The 23392-nt window shown below is 35.2% G+C and overlaps 1 protein-coding gene across 4 annotated transcripts in view; it reads right to left on the reverse strand.

The window, feature by feature from the left end:
* Window positions 1-282: 282 nt before the first annotated feature.
* Window positions 283-23392, reverse strand: part of LOC118263163 (uncharacterized) — a 104704-nt gene continuing 81594 nt past the window's right edge. For 3 of the 4 annotated variants that reach the window (XM_035574978.2, XM_050704588.1, XM_035574989.2), the window contains exons 10-16: window positions 19835-19883; window positions 10415-10552; window positions 7402-7554; window positions 6937-7115; window positions 5588-5791; window positions 3913-4059; window positions 283-2890 (exon numbers count right to left, since the gene is read on the reverse strand). In XM_035574978.2, the coding sequence (XP_035430871.2) occupies window positions 2558-2890; window positions 3913-4059; window positions 5588-5791; window positions 6937-7115; window positions 7402-7554; window positions 10415-10552; window positions 19835-19883 (1203 nt within the window). In that variant the 3' untranslated portion in view covers window positions 283-2557. The remainder of the gene's footprint in view (window positions 2891-3912; window positions 4060-5587; window positions 5792-6936; window positions 7116-7401; window positions 7555-10414; window positions 10553-19834; window positions 19884-23392) is intronic. The other variant, XM_035574997.2, reaches the window with a different exon arrangement.

Raw genomic sequence — 23392 nt, forward strand, 5'->3', positions numbered from 1 at the left:
TTATACTACTTGTCGTTATGAATAAGTGACATTGTCCTAGAAAGAAAATATACTAATTAATTACAGGAGAAAAAATATGTTCATTACCCTGTGCCCACTGGGCAGATAGTTTCTTACTTTTGCAAATTTGATCACCAAGAAAATTGTACATCTTAAGGACATACATAGGTTTTTTTTACATCGAACCTGACTTGGCACTTTATCGCCCAGGCGATCTGTGCAAAAGTGACTATACGCAATACTATAGAAGATGTTATTATCCCAATAAATGAAACAAACATGTTGACGGAATCAAATTTTTATTTCAAGTCCTCATAATGCCGTATCATGTGCGCTTCATCTCTCAAACAAATAACACATAAACATTAAGAAGAAATGTATGTATCATATCTTTTGGAACTACGTATTATATACAGAAAAGTGGATTAAACTTTAAAGTATCAAGAAAATTCATCCCAACTATACAATAATGTCGCTACAAAATATTTGTTTGAATTTAATACAACATTTATAACAGTATACCTTTACTACAACGTTACTCTACTCATAAATTAATAACACAATTTATAATACTTACGGGAAGCATCGGTACATGATTTTGTTTGTTAGTAACATATCGAATTACCACACTAACATTACATTACGCGTAATTTTAACCAAAAATATAAGAAAACTTACGTACCTAAAATGAGAAAACTAATTTGTTATAACATTTCAAAACATAATTTAGAAAAAAACTTAAAAAGAAAACAGTAAAATACCATGACGTTGCGATATTTGACGTATCTCTACTCCAAACGTCTTGAAGTTGATTTACTCCCAATTTTCGAATAATTACTATCAAACAAAAAATATAAATTATAAACTAAATAGCGTTAGTTTGGCGGATACGTTTGTGTAGGGAGAGTACATGTAGACAACTTTCTGCACACTACTTAGGTACTATTACATTTAAATAGTAAAGTGTGATTACTTTTGCTAACATTTATATAAGTTCAAATTGAGTATGGACTATAATGAATTGTCTTAATGTTACATGATAAACACGTGATGTCACTACAAAAATTCCGTCTATCCACGCCCAGTGGTTGACAATGAACGCATACTGACGTATACAATAACTACTATGGATGACATGAAACAAATTCTGTTATTATAGGTACTGTGTTTGGCTGGGTACCGAGAAAGCACAGATGTACCGTGTTCCTATGCATTAAAACTTAAATTCTATTATAGGGTTAAGTAGAGAACGGAATTTTCTGGTATTCAGATTTTAGATGTGATGCAGTAAAGAGTGAATTACACATACATGAAAATTTCGCTCTCTAGTGATGAGACATATATCTAAGACAGATGTAGCACACGTCACATGTAGATAATTCACAATGTTTATAATCTAAACTATACATCTACGGCGAGCTCGCGTTACCACGCCGATCAATGCCAGTTTAATATTGGAGTAACACGAAATGATAACACAAAATTATACAAAACAATTACGGAATATACACATAAATATCATATCAAAAGTGGAATTGAAGATAAAAGAAATATCAAAAACACTTTCAATTGAAATCAAATATTCAGCTTTTCAAGTTTTCACAACCAACTGATGAGAAATGATCGATACTATGATTGCAGTAATAAAATATTTTTTTATTTTTTGTTCGACACCGATAATGTTACAATATTACTGATGGTCGCGATCCAAAATGTATTTTTTTTTTTTATAAAACCAAAGGAGAAGAAGGCACTATACAACACTTGTAAGAAATCAGCATACCGGTCTTTGTAAAAACACTAATTCAGAAAAAATTGCTGATATTTTAATTGAGTCATCTTCACAAATATAAATATAAAATTTTAAATTCCATTATTATCGAAAATTACTGAATGAGAAACAAATATTCCATCGAGTATTAGTTAATTCATTAGAAAGGTACATATTTTAAATCAATCTAAGCACAAAATGAGGTGCCTTCCTCTCCTCTGGTTTCATCTTTATGATATGTATTTGAAGAGTATAAAACTCTTTCAAATGTATTTACATTTAAAGGTTCATATTTTAACATTTCACTTAATAAATTTATAAATAAAGTATTTATTAGTTGGTCTAATAGATGTTCCTTTTCTTCAAGCAAGAAATCCTCATGATTTTTTACGGGCGTCATTCTTTGGTATTAGCGACGCCGCTTCGTCATAAGTGATATATTTAGTAGCTGGACCTTCCAATAAGCCACGACTATTTTTTGTTCATTTGTTATATTAGCAATTTCATCATTTTATTCCATTCAGTTTCAAATAAATAGTCGAGACGTAAAAGATGGTCTATTCTTTAATTTAAATTTTATAAATCAGAACAGTTTTGGACGAACCATCAGTAACATTGGTCACATTATAGGGAACTAGTCCTTTAGAACCAAGATGAAAATTATATCGCCATTTACATAAGTTAGTTGCTATTGCTAAGAAAATGGAAATGCAGACTTAAATAAAACCGCGCTCGCGTAACGCCAGCTCTAAAACTAAGAAACACATCAAGAAAGCACATTACATCTTACGGATCTTGGGCCGCGCTGTCGATGGTCTCCTTGGATCCTGTGTCAGTGTGCGAGGAGTTGGCGGGTTCACTATCTAGTTGCCCGCCTACAGCTTCGCTATGGCCGCTGTCAGTGTCGCCACCAACAGCGTAGGCTCCATCAGCGCTTGAAGTGCCTTCCGAGGCTATGTTCTCGTCCTTTTCTTCAATAGACGCGTGTTCATTGCGAAGGCTAGTGCCTCCCGCACCGCATTCGCCAGTGGGACGCAGCACGAGGTACATCAACAAATCAGATAGCGATATTATACCAATTACCTTGTCATTCTCGTCTACTACTACCAAACGATGCACCTGGAAAATAATGCAACATTTTTACAATTTGGTTTATGCCACAATATTTCCTGAGCAGATAAAATAATTTGGTATTTACAAAAGTATTTTACATAATGACGAGTGTTTGACTACAAATTTAATAATCATAATATAACTCCTATACGTGAAATCATCCTCAATATTCCTTTTTTTTTTCAGGGGGAAAATCATCCAATGACTTCTCTCGCCAGGGCAAAGCGAGAGGGAGTGTCAGACTCTTACTGACTAAAAACCACCCCGTTCCTACTCCTGCTTGTCGAGCCGGAGCCCCGGTAAACCCGCTAGGTAGTCCGCAGCTCCGGATTAAGCATCAGCCCTACTGGGCCCCATCTGTGGTGGTCTGATGGCTCTTTGAGGCGCGCGCGGAACGCAACGCGCCGCACGCAATATCCTCAATATTCCTATCGCTCATGAAACATGACCATAACAAGTTTACGAGAAAAAGGCTTTCCTCGAGAAATTGAGTGTGCACGAGTTCCTTATTACCTACGTTTTTACGTGTGTGGTATATGGCCGACGTAAAAATTTTGTAGCGTTTTTTTTCCCTTACAATGCTGAGCTAAGCTGCATGTATGTTGACTACATAAATTCGAGAGCCCAATGCATATTGGGACTTTTGAATAGGTCTCTACGATTATATAAGCTTTTGTTTAACTTGATATTTTTAATTCGTAAGACCATAAATGCTTAACTGTAGCAATTTAATACTACCCAATTCAAATGACGTAAATGTTCATGCGAGATTTGGTTATCTCGAATTTATTTTGCTAAACTGCTGGTCTTTAGTTAATGTTACTTATTTATTTAATTAATCTTTAATGTACACGATACAATAAAACAGTGGTACATAAGACGAACTATTATTATACTTATATGTAAATAAGTAAAATAAATAGGTTAAATTGTATCCTACTACCCCCTTAAACGACCTAAGTTTACTCAACCTAAAACACGTCAAGATAAATCACAATATCCCAACAAAATGTCCTTATAAAAGTTACCTCGGCGCGAACAATTCTCTCCATGACGTCGAAGAGTGTCTCATCAAGCGTGCATTTCTGTACTCCCTCGAACCATTCGTTGCGGTGCTCGTTGGCTGTCTTCAGCGACACGTCCAGGTTGTTGTACGTCTTCTCAGCTGCCAGATTCTGGAACATTTAATAATAATATATGTTTGTAGAAAACAATGATAAGTTACACTGTTTATATATAACCGCTTTCTTCTAATAACTGTTTTCATAAATTCTGTTTCATTTAAATTTGTTTGTTTACTCTTCGCTATATCTACGAATCCCATTTATTAATGAGCTAAGTTATGTATGCAATTATAAATTTCTATTTTTTAACTGTCACAATTTGACACTAATACTTCGTTTTAGACCTGATATAAAAAGTTAATCTAATCTGGAGAAAAGTCTGTGGAAATCAAGAAGCAGCGAAGAATTGTTGTTGCGCATGTTTTTAACGTTCAGTGATTTTCACGACAACTTCATTACAGGACAGTAGAAAAATAACCTCAACCCTACTCTATTGCTAACCTCATAGAATAAGATCAATTATTATTTTGCTAACCTCATCAGATAGAGAAAATGTGTTATTATAAATCATATTGTTCCCATATTAAACCACATTATTTCACGAGAATACTGCATACAATATGCTACATTTATTTATTCAAAAAAGTACTGCCACATCATCAATCATGGTAAACAGTATTACATACAATAATCTCATGTAATTCTACTACCCACGCACAATATGCATCGGTAACTAGGTTTACCAACAAATTATATAGAGCGACATGCTAGCTAGAACAACGTAGTGACATAATTAGATTTTATATGCCTTGATAGCCGACGGTGCAGCAAATTAATATCATTTTACAAATAAATTGGCTTTATTTAGTTCGCCGTGTAGGGCAGGCATCGTCAGACCTTTACACAAACTCAATTATTTACATTTATTAACGAGTCACCTGTATAGGAACAATACATATTGTGTAGTTTAAGTGATGCGAGACGAAAAATAGTAAAAGATTAAAAGAGATAAGCTGTAGTTTTGCTAACGTTAAAACTAAAGATTAAAGTGTTTACCTACATTTTACTGTTTCTTCGTTGATATTATCAATTAAATGATCCTATTAGATGCTCTACTGATCTTAATTACTACTATCCCTAACTATCAATCCAGAAAAGTCGTGTTCAGCAGTGACAATACCATTTATCAAACGAGGCACAAAACTAAGAGTCAGTTCATATTTGACGTAAAATACGTCGAGCGTATCATCGGTCGTACTGACGCGTCATCGGTTGAGTGTGAACGGTCAACTATTTTCTATACATTTTGTCTGTTCTGGCGTTACGCGACCGATAATACGCGACGCAAGATCCGTCAGATATGAACCGACCCTACTATTTAAAATCATAATTCTAAACGCAATCGCATCGACACATGTCAACATAAACAGACAAGGTTGTCAAACGTGCCGTGTGTAAGATGTTATTTTTAATGTATTTACATCCTAATACTGAAATGCTACTCAAATTTAAGTTGAACTTAAATCTCGTGCTATCTCTGACATTTACAAAGAACTTGTAGGGACAGAATTATATTTGAGAGCGTCTTAAAATTGAGTGACTTTTGAGTATTTGACCATTAGTTAAATATCATACGTACAATGACGTCGAACTTGGCGTAGATGTCTTTGAGACGTCCCTCAGAATCAATGAGTGGCAGTGCGGAAACCCGTCGGTTGACGAATTTCCGCAGTGCATCGATTATGGATGTGTCCTCCGTCGCAGTCTCTATGTCGTTGAGCGTGCCTATGCGCAGGTCGCGCAGCTTGTTCTGCAGGTACGATGGCTTTGGTAAGTCGTTTATCTGTAATGCAAATAGTTTATGATTAGTTAAGGGTAATGGTGCTCTTTACGAGTGTACGTTTACTCTATTTTAGAAAAAGTTAATATATAGGTCTTCAGTGTTAACACAGTGATTATACATAGTTACATAGACTTTGGTAAAACTAAAAATAAAGAGATTTTCTAGGGACGTCGTCACAACTTCGATTCGCCCAGAGATTTGAAGTTTATTTTATCGAGAGTCGATTGCATTTAATCGCATATGCAATTATATTTACAAATTCATAATACGCTCGTATGTTCTTAGCTACTGTCTAATTAGTAGTTACTATAAACTGCTGCATATTATATTAAGTAAAACGGAAAAACCTATTACGTTATTATAACCAAAATAGGTATGTATGTACTAAGTTTTCTCTACAAGTTACGGACAAAGTACATTGGAGACTGAGGCTATAATGCGGGACTACAAGGTCAACGAAGACACGACGATAGCTCGGTTTTATTACGCGATTTAAAATAAATCTTCTCAATCAACATCAACGTCACGCCTTTTATCCGCGAAGGGGTAGACAGAGGTGCACTTTACGGCACGTAATGCCGCTGTGTAATGTACACCACTTTTCACCATTGTGTTATAAGTCCTATGTAATAGGTTGAGAGCCTATTGCAAAGTATTAAGTAATACTTTACCCTGTAGGGGTATCGGGTAAGTTACCCGAGACCCCTTGCCCTAATGCCTTGTAATAATGGCGTTCACTCGACAAACGAGGCAGACTTCTCAATTTATTATTTATCTTATATAAGTTAGATCAGCTCTGTACTTCCTTATCCCGAGACACTTCTAGTAGTGACTTTGTAACGCAAAAAGACCCCCGACAAAAAAGGTAAAATAATAATATCTGTTAGCCCAAGTAAATTTTGTACACAATAGGAAAAAATTTGAAGAAAATGTCATTAACCGAACTTATGCGCTAAGGTTTGTACTTGACCTAGGAATTCAAACTAAAAGTCAAGGTCAGCTGACACAATGTCAATGTTCTAGAACGACACAGGTCAACCTTCACTTCTCTGTCACTTTAATTGATTCTCAACTTTAAAGTTTCGATATAAAGTCGAAAGTAAAATGGCAGGTGCTACTCCAGTAGTATGATGAATGGATCTTACGTATAAGAAGAGAAAACGAAGAATCCTCTTGTGTGTGAGTATGTAGAGGACGTTGCCGGTTTCAGGGTCGATGACCGGCAGCCGATGTATGCGGTTGGTGATCAGCATTCGGATGGCATCGAACAGAGAGTTGTCCGGCCCTATCGACACCAGCGGCACCACTGAGCCTTTCAGGACTTCTGAAATCATTATATCAACATTTTCTTATGCATCTTGAAATGATGAAAAGTAGTCATAATTATGTAGCTGTAATAGGTATACTATCATTCGGTCGGCGGACAGAGGTGGATATCAAGCAAAAGACTGGCAAAAACGGCTGCAGTTAATGGGTGTAATATAAGTTGAAGAAGAATGGTATGCATCTATATTTTCCCATTTAATTATCATTAATTTCCACCATATCGTTTTTGATATCATTTTATTACCTTATGAATAACTTCTAATTTAATTTAAAGTTATACTTACGGCGCCAAGTCTCAAGTCGGTGCTCTTCTAGCTCTTCCATAGCGACATTCGGACTTGTGTAGTACATCTGCAGTATCTTGATGAAGTCCGTGATTGTAAGCATTCCCACGAACTTCTGCCGCTGCGAGTCCCATAGAGGAGCGGCACGCACGCCTGTTGGCAAGGAAGCTATTGGTATTGGCTGTTGGCCACCAACAATGGACATTGGAATATTGGTGACCAACATTAACTTAATTACCTGTCAATTTTGTATATTAGTGAATCGCTTTACTAATTCTAACATGTTTTACAATCTCCATCTAATGGAAGTGCAAATGGTATCCATAGATAGATCAATATGGTCTAAATGGACAGTAATGAGGCGGTAATTTGGGGTAATCGTATCTTTTGTTGGTTTGACTCGCTATCCAGCTATTATCGTTTAGTACTTGCATTCAACTCAAGGTCCGTATCATTCGTTGCGTGTTTTGCTTGCAAATAGTGCAATCTACATGACATGGCGTGCTAATAGGCGTCGGTTTATTTGCGAAAATACTGTCAAATGTTTTATAGCGTACCTTACAATAGGGCAAAGTACATAAAAGTACAAACAACCGAATCTAAAATCGTTTTAAAATTTAATAATTTAAAGATCTACCTTAAATTGACTGATTGACATTAACAGCACTACATAGCCAAGTAACCATTTATTTCACTTATTATTATAAAGTACCTATATTTATTTGTGCCTTATACTTAATTAATTCCTTATAACAATTGAGAGGAAAATATCCGTCAAATCCTTCGATGCCCAGTCTCTAGGGACCGTGTCAAATAGAATTAGATGATTGGAATACGGATATCCGGCAAAGTTAGGGGAGCCGAAAATGATTTGTATATAACTAACTACTTAGGTACGATGTGACCAGAAGCCCTTTTTACTATTGGTACAAAAGAGTACATATTTAGTACCTATTTATTGTGTTTTACTATTGGTACAAAAGAGTACATATTTAGTACCTATTTATTTAAAATTATACGAGCAATTATACAAGGTGGTTTACTAAATGCTAGATCGCATTCTCTACCTGTCAATGACACAGAGTGGGCCAGGTGTATCTAGATTTTAAACGAGCAATGTTAAATTACTGAATTTATAGATTATAAAATGTGGTAGAAAATTACCAAAGAGCCTAGAGAATCAACTTCCAAAAGGATTATAACTTGAAATTAATCCATGCTAATGTAATAAAATGCGAAAATAACTGTTTGCTGTCTGCGGTTAAACCGCTGGACCGCTTGTGATGTCGGGGAGATGATTTGCTAGCTACTTGAGATTATTATGAACTTTATTTTAAAGCAATTAAAGTTGTTTAAGCTCTATCGCTAGACTGAATTAACACAAAATATTTAATTGCTACATAAGTGAAACTAAACAATGAAAAGCTAATTCTTATTCCCCATGAAAACTTAATTACGATTTTACTCTGAAAGATTTATTTGATAAATAAGAGTAATATTAACTTAAGAAACAGCCACTGAGTTCCTTTGCAGACCGAAACTTAATTACTGAATTATCAACATTACCGATTGTGGAAATGTATACCTAGATAATATACATTATTCTTTTAAAGATTTTGACTAACATTTAAGGTGGGATACTAGATATATTAGAAAGATATATTTTAACAAAATGTCTTTAGAAAAACTGCAGTCAACGATACTTATAGAAAACTGTGTATTTTTAACGACTTAAATTGAAAGTAAATAGGAAATTGACTGCAGTATATTACTGTAGAAACACCTTAAGACATGTGTAATATAATATATCGCATTGTTATAATAATACAGTACGTGTATAACAATACGAAATCTCACGCCCGATCATGCAAGCAACACATAATATATTTAATACAGAGTATGACTTTCTCTTACATTTTATATAGTGATAGATCGTGTCGGCTTTATAACAATTTAGGATATTTTTCGAACACAACACCTAGAGCGCTGAGCTCTGTGGAGTGTCTACGTCTGAAATATTTAATATCTACATAGAGCCTTTGACTATCCGGGCATAAGAATGAATAACAACTCAATGTTAGAATGATATTTGTGACCATTTTCTACCTCCTTTCTAACACTTATTAAACTCCTTAAGAAACAATACAACCATGAGATGGAGACTGTTAGCTAATCCGATCAATTGTCAGAATTGGTTTAATTTCCAAAACAAAGTTCAATGACCTCCTTATCATCCTTCCTTATCTTCTAAGCAGTGAATGATAGGCTATCAGGATTTAAACTTTACGTAATAACAACAAATCCTTGTTTACAATACAAGTCGGTGTATCTTTGATATTGATAGTGAAAATAAATAAACAGTAAGCAGTAACCGTGGTGTAGAAGTTTCAAGTTTAGCGTTATAATATCAAGCTCTGTTTAAAATTCTGGAACGATATACACCTTGGTTTCCATGGCAACACGGCCGTATTGTTTCTTATGGGGTTCGGCCGTACATTGCAAACACCACAGCTGTATAAATAAATCAGAAATATTACATGATCAATTGATTCGTTTTAATCATCTCGCTTGGCATTATAAACGCTACTAAAATCGCTTCGTATTATTAGTTAGAAATGAGAGGAAATCGCAGTGCTTATTTAAATACATTCGCTCAGTGTAATAAGATGAACGAAGTTGAATTTATTTTTATGTTATGATCGCACGTTCAAAAGTCTCAGTCAAGGTGCCAAAAAATAAACATTTCCCATTAAATTTGGTTTTTCTGTCACCTTGATGCGTCTATCTATAGATGTTATCGGAGTTAATAAACACATAGAAACATAAATGGCCTTGAACAACAGGAAAAAAATAAGAGAAGATAAGAGCGGCATTATAATGATGAGCATAATATTAACACAGTCTACTATTTTGTATGGAAGAACGTTTTGTATCGTAGGTAACAATGCATATTGCACTCAGCACGATAGATGCCGTAGACAAGAGTGTACGCAAACAATTGTTCCACACTAACCGTTATAGACGAGTGCGAAGAACGCCTTCTTGACCAGGAGTTGCGTGTCGAACACTACCAGCTTCGCCGAAGTCGGTATCAGGTCGTAACACTTGTGGAACTTGAAGAACTTCACGAATATCTGGGACTCATCCTCCTCTGAAAAGAGCATAATTAAAAAACTTTGTATTTATCTTCATTGAAACATGCTCATTGTACGACAACGCGGACATAAAATAAGAAATGAGTCATTTTTGAAGCCTATTTATAACCTCGGCCAAACACAGGCAAACGTGCATATATGTACGTCCGTTACACACTACCGTCGTTTGAACCGCCATTGGATGGTTTCAACAGACCAATGATAAGTATTATTTTAGTCTTTCGCTGTGTGAATGCTTTTTATTTCGGGAAAGGAGCTGTATTAAGCTGAACGCAAACTAGTCGTTGTTGACATAAACAGTATACATCGCAGATACACCATGTATATTTGTTAAATATTTGTTCTGAAAATTAACGTAGGTACATATTTATACGATTTAAATGAGTAAAACTTATCACACATACACACAAAGTACTTATCAATACTCTTGTATCTTTGAGTGGTACTGGAAATTATTGACAAGGTCGCTTAATGTTTTATTTCTGGTTTGCTTACAATACAATATTTGAATAATTTAGTCAGATAAACGAGTTAATTTTGACTTTAAAACAATGTTTTTAGGTAGCAGATTAATAATAAGGATTTTTGATCTAGGTTTCCTTGTATGTATCCACTCAATAACACAGCGTATTCAGTACAAATAATAAGGGATATTCTAATATTTGTTAACACTTTGATACTGATATATCAATAATATATATTATCTTGTCCTAGGTACCTACATATATTTAGATCTTTTGCATATTCCTACGCGGTTAGTACAGTTGTATGCGTATGAGTGGTCCCCGTTGAGACACACACACTAACTGACATTAAATGGCAGTACTGCACACTTTCAATCAATTTGAAAATGATTGAATGTTAGATAACATTCTCGTAGTTTTTAATCCAAGTTCTTTACTAAACATTAAATCACAAACAGTTATCACAAAATACTTCAACAATTCTCTAATCAATTAAATCCACGAAAAAACATAATATGGCCGTGAAGTTAAATGACTTCTTCCGTAGTTTTGGGTGTTAAACAACACAAGGTAAACAGCTTTGTATGACAGCCATTATTGTTCTAGCCATTATGTTTTTAATCTTCATTGATCTATAGATTAAATCACGACAGACTGTGCAGCCAAAATTGAGAATAGGAACTTCTCCATAAAAGTACTGTGAGTAAAAAAAACACTTTCTGTATCCATAAGTTTTTCCTTTAATCTATAATGAGTTTAGCTATCGGGCTCTGCGTTAGCGACGATTGTGACGCGACAAACAACGTTGTAAGAGCGACGGACGCGATTAAATCAACAACACAACAGCATACCATGCTTGCGTCCGATGTGCCAGTCTGCAACGATACACGACGTAGCGTTGCACGAGACGTTTGCGTATTTTAAAAGCGACCAGACGCGACACCAGGTACTTGTACTGTACTTCTCCATGATTGAAGACATAATGAACCAATGCACGTAGCCCACGCAGGACAGTCGTCGCGTGCAGTCTCGTGTCGTATCGTATTGCATCGTATCGTGTCGCGTAGTATTCGTCGGTTAAGCAGCCCGTAAACAATGAATCGTTGTCATTCGTATTGACAACAATGATATAAAATATAGGTACTTTTTTATGAAAATTGATGGTAAACCAAGTATTCCGTACATAGAGGAACCCCATGCCACAAGTCTGTAATGTCGTAATTATAGACAGCACCACTATATGGTGGTCGCGCACTATTTAATTTCAAACCGCAGCTAATGGGTTCGACTGCCATATTTAATGTACACGTATTGGTATGCATTAAATGTGTCAACCGCCAGCCACGAACTACCATTACGTAGATAAACAACATCCCAGTTCCGTTGCATTATGGAATTTGATTATTGTTTATTCGTGAAAACATTCCATAACATACCTATGTACTTATTTAACATATTTTAGGAACTGTGATCAGGAACTTACGAAATGGTGACAAATCCTAAATCCTTAAGTAGGTTAGTGTAATCTGTCATAGTCTGTCGCTACTAGTATGAGTTTGCGAAGGAAATTATGTTAGAAACGTGTCAAGCGCTAACGCACTACGTTGTGTAATGCGTGCAGACGATCTCTAGATTTATAGCTCGTTTTGATAGTACTAGTAAATCACAGTAATGGATATTTCAAGTACTTCAATAGCTCTTACTATCGTTCCATATTGTTATTGCATTCGCTAAATTCATTGAATCAGTTTTCTTCTCTATGTGAATATTCTCTATTACCTACCACAGCTATATTTAAGAAATAATTTAAATGATAAAGATGTTTGTGAGAATATAAATGGTGCTTAAAGTTATAAAAGTAATTTTAATTCCTAAAATGTGGTTTGAGAGACATTTTACTGGCAATAAAATTTGTTTAACTGCGTCGTAATAGCGGAGAGTCACAAGAATACACTAGTTAGATAGGTAAGCTGAATTCGGACACAGAAAAAAGATTGAATACCAATAAAAAAGCCTTTGTGCCTAGCAGAACCCTGTGAAGCAACATTCGGTGAAGACCATAAATAAAAACATCTAGCAAATTAGCACTGGACTGGAACCGTTTCTGCCTCGCTTTGAAGTAACGCGTTTTCTGTTTCAAAGATTTTAAATTTTTAACGATAGCACATTTCGTTAAAAATTCCAAAAGGAAAGAATGATTGTATTTACGGGCTTTGTACCACGAAGAGACAAATACAATGTGAGTTCTCACATCCTACGTTCCTCATTTGACTAGTGAGTCATTGCATTACAAAGTGACTCCACAGTGGCTGGCGAGTATCAAATAGCAGGGGAATGCGTGTGACGAGTTCCGTTTGCAAATAAAACATCAGTACGAGTTTTCTTTACGTTTAAAGTAATCGAAACGAGAGCACGTTCGGCGCTCTAATTGGTTGGTTTAATCGCGCCGGCCAATCAGAGCACCGAACGCGCTCTCATTTCGTTTTCGTTGAACGTAAAGCAAACTCGTACTAAGGGTACAGAAGTGAAAAAAGACCCGGCACACCTGCACATTGTAACTAGATAATATGTTGTAGAAACGAAGTTAACCAACAAACATTAACTATAGTACCTACAATTTGTAGTTTTGAAGTTCTAGTGGTTATGTCATTAGCAGGATGCTCAACTTTGAGCATAAAATGTCTTCTCTTTACTTAAACATTTTATGAGCATGGAATTATGTAATGATATTATTTATTTAAGGTAACGTCTTATAACATTTTACACAACTTTGTATAGTTATTTTATCTTAAACATCTACCTATGTTGGTTGCATTAAAATGGTACCATATAACATAATCGAATTTAATTCATGCAGTGAAATAAGCATTTTCAATTGATCGAAATCAAGAAAGGATTTTTAATGTTGCAGCGCTTTAAAGTTTCATCCTATCAAACATTTTTCAAATCAGTCATATTATCCATTCTGTTGCGATCCGCTCTACATATAAGTACAGAAACAAGGTGATATGAAAATCCCGTGTGAAGCAAGGGCGGGCCGCTACTTAGAAATGTTTACAAAAATATATCCCAACTTCCCTTGGTCACAGTTTCGCTTATTGTTGTTTTGTTATGACCCGTATTATAATAACGAAAACAACTTACAAAAACAACAAAAAGTCATCAGAAAATCCGGAAAACATCACGCGTCTGAAATCGAGACTAACCATTAATTAATATCATAATTTAAAAGGATATTGAAATAGCTTTAACATCGACATTGTTAGCAGTAAAAATCTCAATTCACACACTTATTAAATTCCCGATTGCATTTTGATATAAGTGTATCGTCTTCTGTCTTTGTATTACATTATCGTGCGGTCACGATGACACTATCGAGTTGCAAATAATCGTCACAGAAGCTACTTTGAATCGTTACAATACTATTGAATGCTAATTATTACTCCACTTGTTCCGATTACACGACGGAAATGACAAGTAAGCATGGGGTCAAGTTTACAACCTTTTAATGACTCGACAATTTTTACGGTCAAAATTAATCGATTTAATCGAACTACGTTAAAAATAGACCTCAATATAGACCTTTGGATTAATCCAAATTAATCACTAATATTAAGATTGGCGATTCATTTTATTTAACTCTCATTACGAATTTGTCTAGTGATTGGTGATTAATTTCACATATTAGTAAACTGTGTATTTGTATAGAACATGTTTAAAATAATAATCCGAGGAGAGAATAACAACTAGTTTGAGCGTAATGTGTCTCTCAACTCAACAGCCAACACTACCGACGCGTGTAATTAAAAAGTTCGTGACAGTTTGATGGAACTTCACACATCCATCTTAAAACTACTACGTTAGAAGTGTACCTCAGAACCGGAGTTAACCTAGAGCATTTCTAACTGGAGATCATTTACTAACTAGGGGAAAGAAGACGATTTTAACTGTCTAACAAGTTCTACATTAATGTGCCTAAACCTCGTTTACATGGTGGAAACCTGCAAAAGGAGAAAAACTAGGCATAGTTTTAGGGAACGTTGGGTATTAAAACTACTCTGATGCATTTTACACCAGGTCCTCTAAATAGACCAGTTTTGGAACCAACTCTACGTTGACTAGTACAATTAGGTACGAGTTGCATGGATAACTTTAGTCTTATTATTGTTAGCCGTAAAGGCCTGTGCAAACGATGGTCTATAAACGAGGTAGAATTTGTTAATATTGATCCCATATACACTATGCCGAATAAAGGACCAAAAAACAACGAGTAGGCGTCCCTTGAGATATTTCTATCCATTTCTTAGGACCCCTTTTTGCCATCTTGGAATTGATTTTTGTCCCTGGGGCCTAAAATCCCTCATCGCCCTAGGTCATAAGGGGCATATAAAGTCACACATAAGCATAGTATTCTATCCTTCAGAATCTACATTCTATAGTTTTTTATGCTAAATATATCATTTTGATTGCACATATACGGCCCTAAAACCATGGTAAATTAAACTAATGAGTCTATTATTAGTGCATCTAATGCAATAAACGTATTAACACTTCTGTAAGCAATTACAACCAACGATGCGTATGAGTCATTTGAAATGACGAATGCAGTACAAATGTTAGTATGTGGGACTACTGAAATTATGAGAGACATTAAGAATAATTATTGTGATTACAAAGAGATATGTATATCGCGGATGCCAAGCAAAAAGTTTCTGATTCGTCTCCTAGTTTTTGTAGTACGGAGTCGAGACAATATATAATTTTTTCATTTACTGATGGTACTTCATGTTAGATAGCTATACTACTTTTAGGACATTCTTTTTAAACAAGTTTTACGAAAATAAAAGAAAATTTGGACGTTTCAGTTAATTTGCAATTTGGTGTTTTGGCAAAAACAAAGTCACAGTAAGTAAAGTTGTCATGAAAAATAGAGAAGCAGTAAAAACAAGCTGTCATTGGCCAAATTATAGTTCTACGTTGTATTTTAGTTTTAATTCGTTAATTAATTGTATTAACTTAAGGAAGTCGGTAAAACGGAACGAGCTAGGAGTAAATAATAATAATAAACATTCTTTTAATATAAAATCTAAGACGGTTTCAGAAATAAAATGTTTTGGAACAACTGGAATTTTCGTTATCAACGCTCTTTCAAGATATTGCTTGAAAGCGCTAGATAGCTATGTTTCCAATTAAAAATATTTTCCACTTTCTACCGTACTAATAAAGAGTTGTCTAGTAAAAATAGAGAACGACTTGACTACGCAGATTAAAAAAAATAACTTCATCTAATTAATATAATGCAACGATAAATGGTTAATTATTAAAAATAAACGATCGTTAATAGAGAAAAAATATAGTAAGAAAACATTGTTTTGTACCCATAGCACGAAATAAAAATCTGTTACTATGCCAATAATGTTTAATAGGTTTTGGATGCGGATACCTATTTGTTTATTTACGTTCATTGGTGGTGTTGCGCACGCGGCGCTATGGATGTGACGTCATTGCAAACCTCAAGTGTGTTCAACCAAAGCTAATTGAATACTAATCATACGTAAATCAGTTTTTTAGTTCAAGCATGTAAAATTTTTCACGCATTTCATGAAAAGCTGTCCGGTAATGGACATTCGAACAAGGCACAACCTAGATTACTGGCCAATAAAAGGTGTAACAATCTTTCATGGAAGATAAGCTGAAACTTCAGGTAAGCAAGTAAGAACTAACTACATAAAAATGTATCAACTACGATTCATTGCACTGTTTGAGGAGCATACACGAGTCAATCACCACGTCGTCACAGCACTGACGAGCACAACGAAAACAAAACGCAAACATCAACAGGTAATGTTGCGCAAGAGCGCTTGCGCAGCGTGGGTGACATAAACAAGCCGGCGGCACCTTTGAGGAGCCAGTCAGCTAGGAACGCCTTCCATGCGCGGCCGACAGCTTCGAACTCCTTGATGAGGTCGATGGAGTAGACGGACTCTTCGGCGTCGTCGACGGCGAGCGCGGGGTTGTCCGAGAAGTAATGTAAGCGCAGCATGCGCAGGGCCCGGGCGGCGCATCGCCCGCCGCCACTCGGTGCGGCCCGGCGCGCCTCCCACGGCTCACTGCTAATTATACGCGCGCGCCAGCCGCGCCGGCCACGCCGGGAGACGCGACGAACTTGACACCACTAGGCGCACCCGCGCCCGCTGCTACGTCGCCGCCGCCGCGCCGCTTGGACGTCTGCCCCTCGCCAGCCCACGCCCACAGTCGTGCCGCGCCGCGCCGCGCTACCAACTACATGCGACTGTAATGCACCACACGCTACTTCCCAGAGACAATTATACGTACGTCTTCCGATGACGCATTCGCATTGAAAACTTGTTTCTCTCTATTTATGTCACTAAACAACCGTATTCTTTCAAATGAACTACTGTTTCGGGATGCTTCCTTAAATTGTGCTATAGCATCATTCGGACAACTTCCGTTTTCTGTTTTGTCGTAATTTCCACGCATCGTTAACACCGTTTATTAAATCTATTATATAAAAATAAGTCGGGTTTTCCTTCCTGACGCTATAACTCCAGAACGCACGAACTGATTTCCACGGTTTTGCATTCGTTGGAAAGGTCTCGGGCTCCATGAGGTTTATAGCAAAGAAAATTCAGGATTTTTTTTAAAGCAGGAAAACAGGGATAATCATTGATGGCGAAACGGAGTTCTCCGGGTTTGCTAGTTAATTATAACTGTCACTCAAAGTGACGCTTCAAAAAATAGGAAACATTTTCTTTAATGTTTTATAATAATTTCGCACGGTTATCTAAAATACTGACATCAGTTACGGTGACAAGGTGGGATCTCTCTCTTGTATTTTAATACGTGTCACGCTATCGTTATTTATTCCGTTCTCAGAAGTTCCTACGTTCTATGTTTAGAAGACTAAAAATGTGGACGCCGGTCAACACACGGAAGCCGCGTTTATCTTTTGGTCTTAATTCCTTTACTTTCTGCCAAAAACAATTTGTAATCTTCTGCAGATGATTTACGTATTCAGATTTCGATGGGGAGTTTTTCGTATAAGTAAGACCAATAATTTAATTGCGTACGTAAAAATTAGGAGGTATGGAAATTGACATGATAATATAATAAATAGAAGTCGGCAAACGCGTTTACTCCTACATACGTGTATCTTTCATAGTCCACGACACAATAGGTTAGGCACTTGCGTATTGCGAAGGTTAGTAACGGTACTTACGTATAGTATTAAGTCTTCAAGGGAAACTGTAACTGGCGACCACAACACACGGCTCATTATTTATTACCTTGTTCTATGTAATCATTAAGCTGAACTAAACAATATGTTCAATTATAATTTATGAACAGTCCAACTCTGAGAAATGACCATAGCTTCCATTACACTTAATACAATTGTATTAAAAGTATACCTGTACCACATAGGAATCTCCTTAGAAGTCTATAAATAAGCATGTCTTATTTATTCACTGTATTGCATAGAAATGCTTATTAAGAACCGTATTATAACCGTATGTAATCATTGATAAGATAAAAAAAGAAACCGAATGAAAGTTGTAACGTAAGAGCGAGCTCACTGTCAAACACGGTAAGAAGTACCAGAGTTACTGCTAGGTCGACGATGAAAAAATAATGAATCGCTATCAAAAGAATTATATTCTGTTGCAACTGATAATTGTTGATATATTATCAAAAAAGAATCAAAAAAGTTAAAAATATTCTGCAAAGAGCATTTAATCGTATATTTTTAAATGCAATAATGATTGCACTAGCTAATTTATTGGTGTATGAAACAAGTATCATGACATCCCATCACATCCAAATCAGGAAATATAATGAAATAAATGAACTATAATATCTACTGTTTTTTTAGGAAATACAATTCATAAATATTCTGTCTCCCACGTAATGCCTTACAACAGCCTAGCAACTCATGCAATAACGGTGCAATCTCATAATTTTAATAGCTTTGTGTCACAGATGGAAGGGTCTTAGACCAATTAATATTAGAAATCTGCATATCAAAGGCCTCCATGTACTAGATTCAAGACAGAAATGTTAATATAATAGGGATAGAATAGACGAATAGACGTGCCTGAAGCATAGTACATCGTTTGTACAATTAAATGCTTTGATTTATCTAGTTAATAGCTAGCTAGATGACACCCATCAGTGAAATATAATACTTATATACGTGTTGATATTGCTACAGCAGTAATGTAGAATGCACGCGCTTCATCTATGAATGAAGAACCCTACGTAATGGAGGTGTCGACTTCAAAAACGTTATAATTCTCAAAACTTAACAGATAAACGTTAAATTATCGACTACTTTGTAGAATCCTTTGAAGTACTCTTAGCGGAAAAAGTCATTGAAGTAGAAACAAATCCAATGGGATGATCCATATCACAATCGTTTTTGCTGAGACGCAAGCCCTTTGGCAAGGTCCTTTTAAAACATCCATCACCCAAAGTGACCCAAACATAGGTAGGTACTTAATATCTCAGAAAAAAAAAAAAAACAGGTAAAGTAAGACGGTATGCAATAAATAATATATATATTAAAATGCAAGCGACCGACACGTTGAATCATCACATCCCACATCTCAGATACAAACAAGGAAAATGCATACAAAATTAATAAAATTAAATGTTCGTCCAGGTTTTATACAGAGATTCTTTAGTTCAACTAACATAAATATCTTGTTTTATAGCGTAGCACTGATATAAATATGTACCTAATGTGAATATCCGAATACGTGCTCCGTTTACAAAATATTATTTGAATCAACTTACCTAGGTCGGAAAGGCTGACTTTTTCCAAAAACGGGTCCGCAACCGGTAACTGGAAAGAAAAAAGAAAGGAATATAGTCAAAGTTTACAATGAAATAAATGTTAATAACGTCATCCCCGAGAGGTATTAAAACTTGGACAACAAAAGACATTAATGGTGAGTCTGTTTTGATTGCTAATAGCCAGACCGGTCGATAACCAGCTGCCGTTTTTATTTTCAAAGTAAATAACGGAATGTTACACGAAATTATTCAAATGGAAATATTCAAATCGAACAATACCTACGGCGTAAATTTTCGGACGTTACATAAATGGCGAAATGGACAGCTCTTTCTGAATAGCCAAAGGAATAGTAGAAAACTTAATACTAATAAAATATATTGTAAATACATATCTATGACATTTGAAAGTTAATCTGGATCTTCTTTAGATTCCATGATTATTATTTGCTTGTTGGCAAAGTAATCACCTACGTAGTAAACTTTTCCAAAATAAATTGAGGATCGGTCCACAAAAGAGAGAGAAATATGTGAGATAAAAAAACGTACAATCGAATATGAAACTTAACACTTAAAGTTAGTTGAAATAGGTCACAATGTTTTCTTATTAAATGAAATGGCAAAATTATACCTTAGCGTTACTTTAATGGCTTCAAGTTTAATTCTCGTCGGAAACCACTGTACCGTTGTAATATTTTATAATACTCACTTTGTTTTCTATGTGATGAATCATCAAAATATAATAATATTCACATTTTATTTCAACTGTGATGTCAGTGAATCCTTTCGCTTTCAGAATACAGAACCTTAGGGAAAACAGAATGATAATCAAGCGAATCACTTATTGTTAATTTCAATAACTAATTTTAATCCAAAACCTTTGGATTGATTTTCATTTTTGACAGGAACTTTATTATAGAACTAATATCAAAAAACAATTGGCAGTTAGCCATGTTTTTTTTTTTCAAACGTAAACCATCATAAAATTTTTAATTTAAATATTCTCCGAATTCAATTTGAAATCTGACCTACCGATTAAAAAACTATGTTTATACAACCTCCAATATTGTGGTATAACTAACTAAAAAAAAAAAAGAATATTTTATTTGCTAGAAAAAAGCAAAGCTAGTTAAAACAGGCTACATTTTACGAGTTATTCTTCTACAAAAGCATGGTCGCGCAGTGGCCTACTCATAACTTTAGTCATTATGAAACAATACGGTTTACAAGTAGCGCTAGACTGTAAAATGAAACCATAGTAAAATTTTGGAATGACAAGTGCCAATTAGTCAAAATTGTATACAAAGTTAGGAAAAGTGCATTCAAACTTTTTGCCAATTAAATGTTAACATGTGTCATGTTGTTATTGTTTTTATGACGTCACGGAGGTGTATCTATTAGGCGTGTGACAGCGGAGTAAGCTACATTTTTCACTACCCGTACTCTTTCTGCAAGTGATGTAAAAGTCGAGTAAGAACTAACCACACATTTAACATAGATCGGACAACAGCGCTCTGATAAACCTGAAACAAACTGCTATCTCTAAACTTTATTTACAAGTTGTTTATGTATTAGAGCAGCAGAGGACAATCGCGGACGGTTGAAGTGTATGTTATGTGTGACCCATATATTAAATAACATTATTAGCTTAACCTTCAAATACATTATCTAAACCGATACGATAAGTAATAATTGACAAATTGCCAATAACAGATGGCACCACTGATGCAAATTTACAACGTACTAAATCGATGTTTGGGAGTTACTACAACAACATTACATAAACGAAATTGATCTATGTTACGATGAAATTCTCGTCTTTCCAGGAAGGGGTAGGTAGAGATGCATAATTATATTAAACGGAACCCTTGTGACTTATTCTGTGTCGCAGGTGTGCATGGGCGGCGCTGATTGATTGCCATCAAGTGATCCGTCTACTCTTTTGCCTTATATTCCATAAAAACAGGTTTTACAGAGTTTTTATAGGAGATAAACAAGGTGGTAATAAGCCTCTTGTAGCGCCCCTTGGGCGAATCATGAAAGTGAAATCAGTGTCTAACTAAACCATAAACTCGAACATTAAAAATCGATCTTTATCCGCAGATTGTGGATAGTTCATTTCGGCCATAAAACAACATAGCATGTTCGAAAACCTAAACAAGTTAATTTAACTTTTCAATTATCCAAAACTCTATTCTCTAAACTACTCAATTCAAATAATAATAGTAAGTTTGTTGAGAAAAATCGCAGCTGCGCATTCGCCATAAGTACAAAGTTTTAACTTAAAGGGGAGACTAAGGGATTATCCCTTGGTTGCAGCTAGGAAAGTTATTACGTACTTCGGTTCTATCCATTCCACTTTGAAAATAAAGGGAAAAGTTAATATACAACTTCGATGATTGGATTTAACTTGGTGATGTGACAAATTGTGAACGTGTCAGTTGTATATAGACATAAAAACATAACAACTTTACGCCTTTCAATTTCCTAATGGCTTTACAGATGTGCACATACCTATACAATGTACGACTCGTATATCACCACTTAAGTATGTTATTAAGTCCTATGTAATCGAAAGTAAACCTATAGTCGTATAAGTACTATTGCCTGATACGGTATAATTCATCATTACTACTGAGAATTTTATAAAAAAAAAACCTACAACCGGATCCCCTAGCTAGCTAAATTTTGACTCAACAAACGAGACAGTCAAGTCATGATATGAAATAATGAAAACAATCGTGTGTAACAATAACCAATAACAAAAACAATGTCGAATATTCGTCACGTTGGTTATTAAGTACTTAGGAATTGTGTCAAGTAATGATACTTATTGTCTCACAACTCAACATTGTAGCAAGGTGAAGCTGTGATCAATAGGTTTTACATTTAACCGATAAGACACGTCTGAATGCTGAGTGGAGCCTTGTAGTGTCATTTTAAAATTACTTGATTGTTCTTCTTCTATAACAATGTACTTGAGATATTTGGAAAAATGTTTTTACTTTTTTACTAACAAGACTAATTGACAAAACTTGCTGAATGTGTAGCTCGTAAGTATTGTATGTCAATCAAATCTCATGTTCGGATAGTTATAAAACAATGGAAAAAATAGTTGGATAACAATGCTTTCAAACAAAGTTTCAATTTGGAATTCAGTGACGCGAACAACTAACGAGGATCTTCTTGTTAGTTTGGCTTTACAAATCATACAATTCATTCGACACAATATCCGTTTTTTCAAAAAGTTTCGTCCAAATATGAGTTCGGAATTAGAACAATAGCGAGATGGGATAACTGTTTGAACCATTGCAAAAACATGCTAAAAATGTAAGTAGTAAAGCTTTTATTCGCATGGTTATTGTACTATGAATTGAGTCAATAATTTCCGACCCTTTTATGCTGCCGGACTTCCCCATTGTTCTTAAATTTTTAGCACACCTTCCAATTTAGACCTTAACAAAACGTAACAAAATCCAGTGTCACATACCAACAGTTTGTTTGAATTCTGAATAGGTAATGAAAATGGCAATTCATAGGATTATTTTAATCAGCTGTATA

Source organism: Spodoptera frugiperda, chromosome 25 (assembly GCF_023101765.2).
Source record: "Spodoptera frugiperda isolate SF20-4 chromosome 25, AGI-APGP_CSIRO_Sfru_2.0, whole genome shotgun sequence".
Lineage (NCBI taxonomy): Eukaryota > Metazoa > Arthropoda > Insecta > Lepidoptera > Noctuidae > Spodoptera > Spodoptera frugiperda.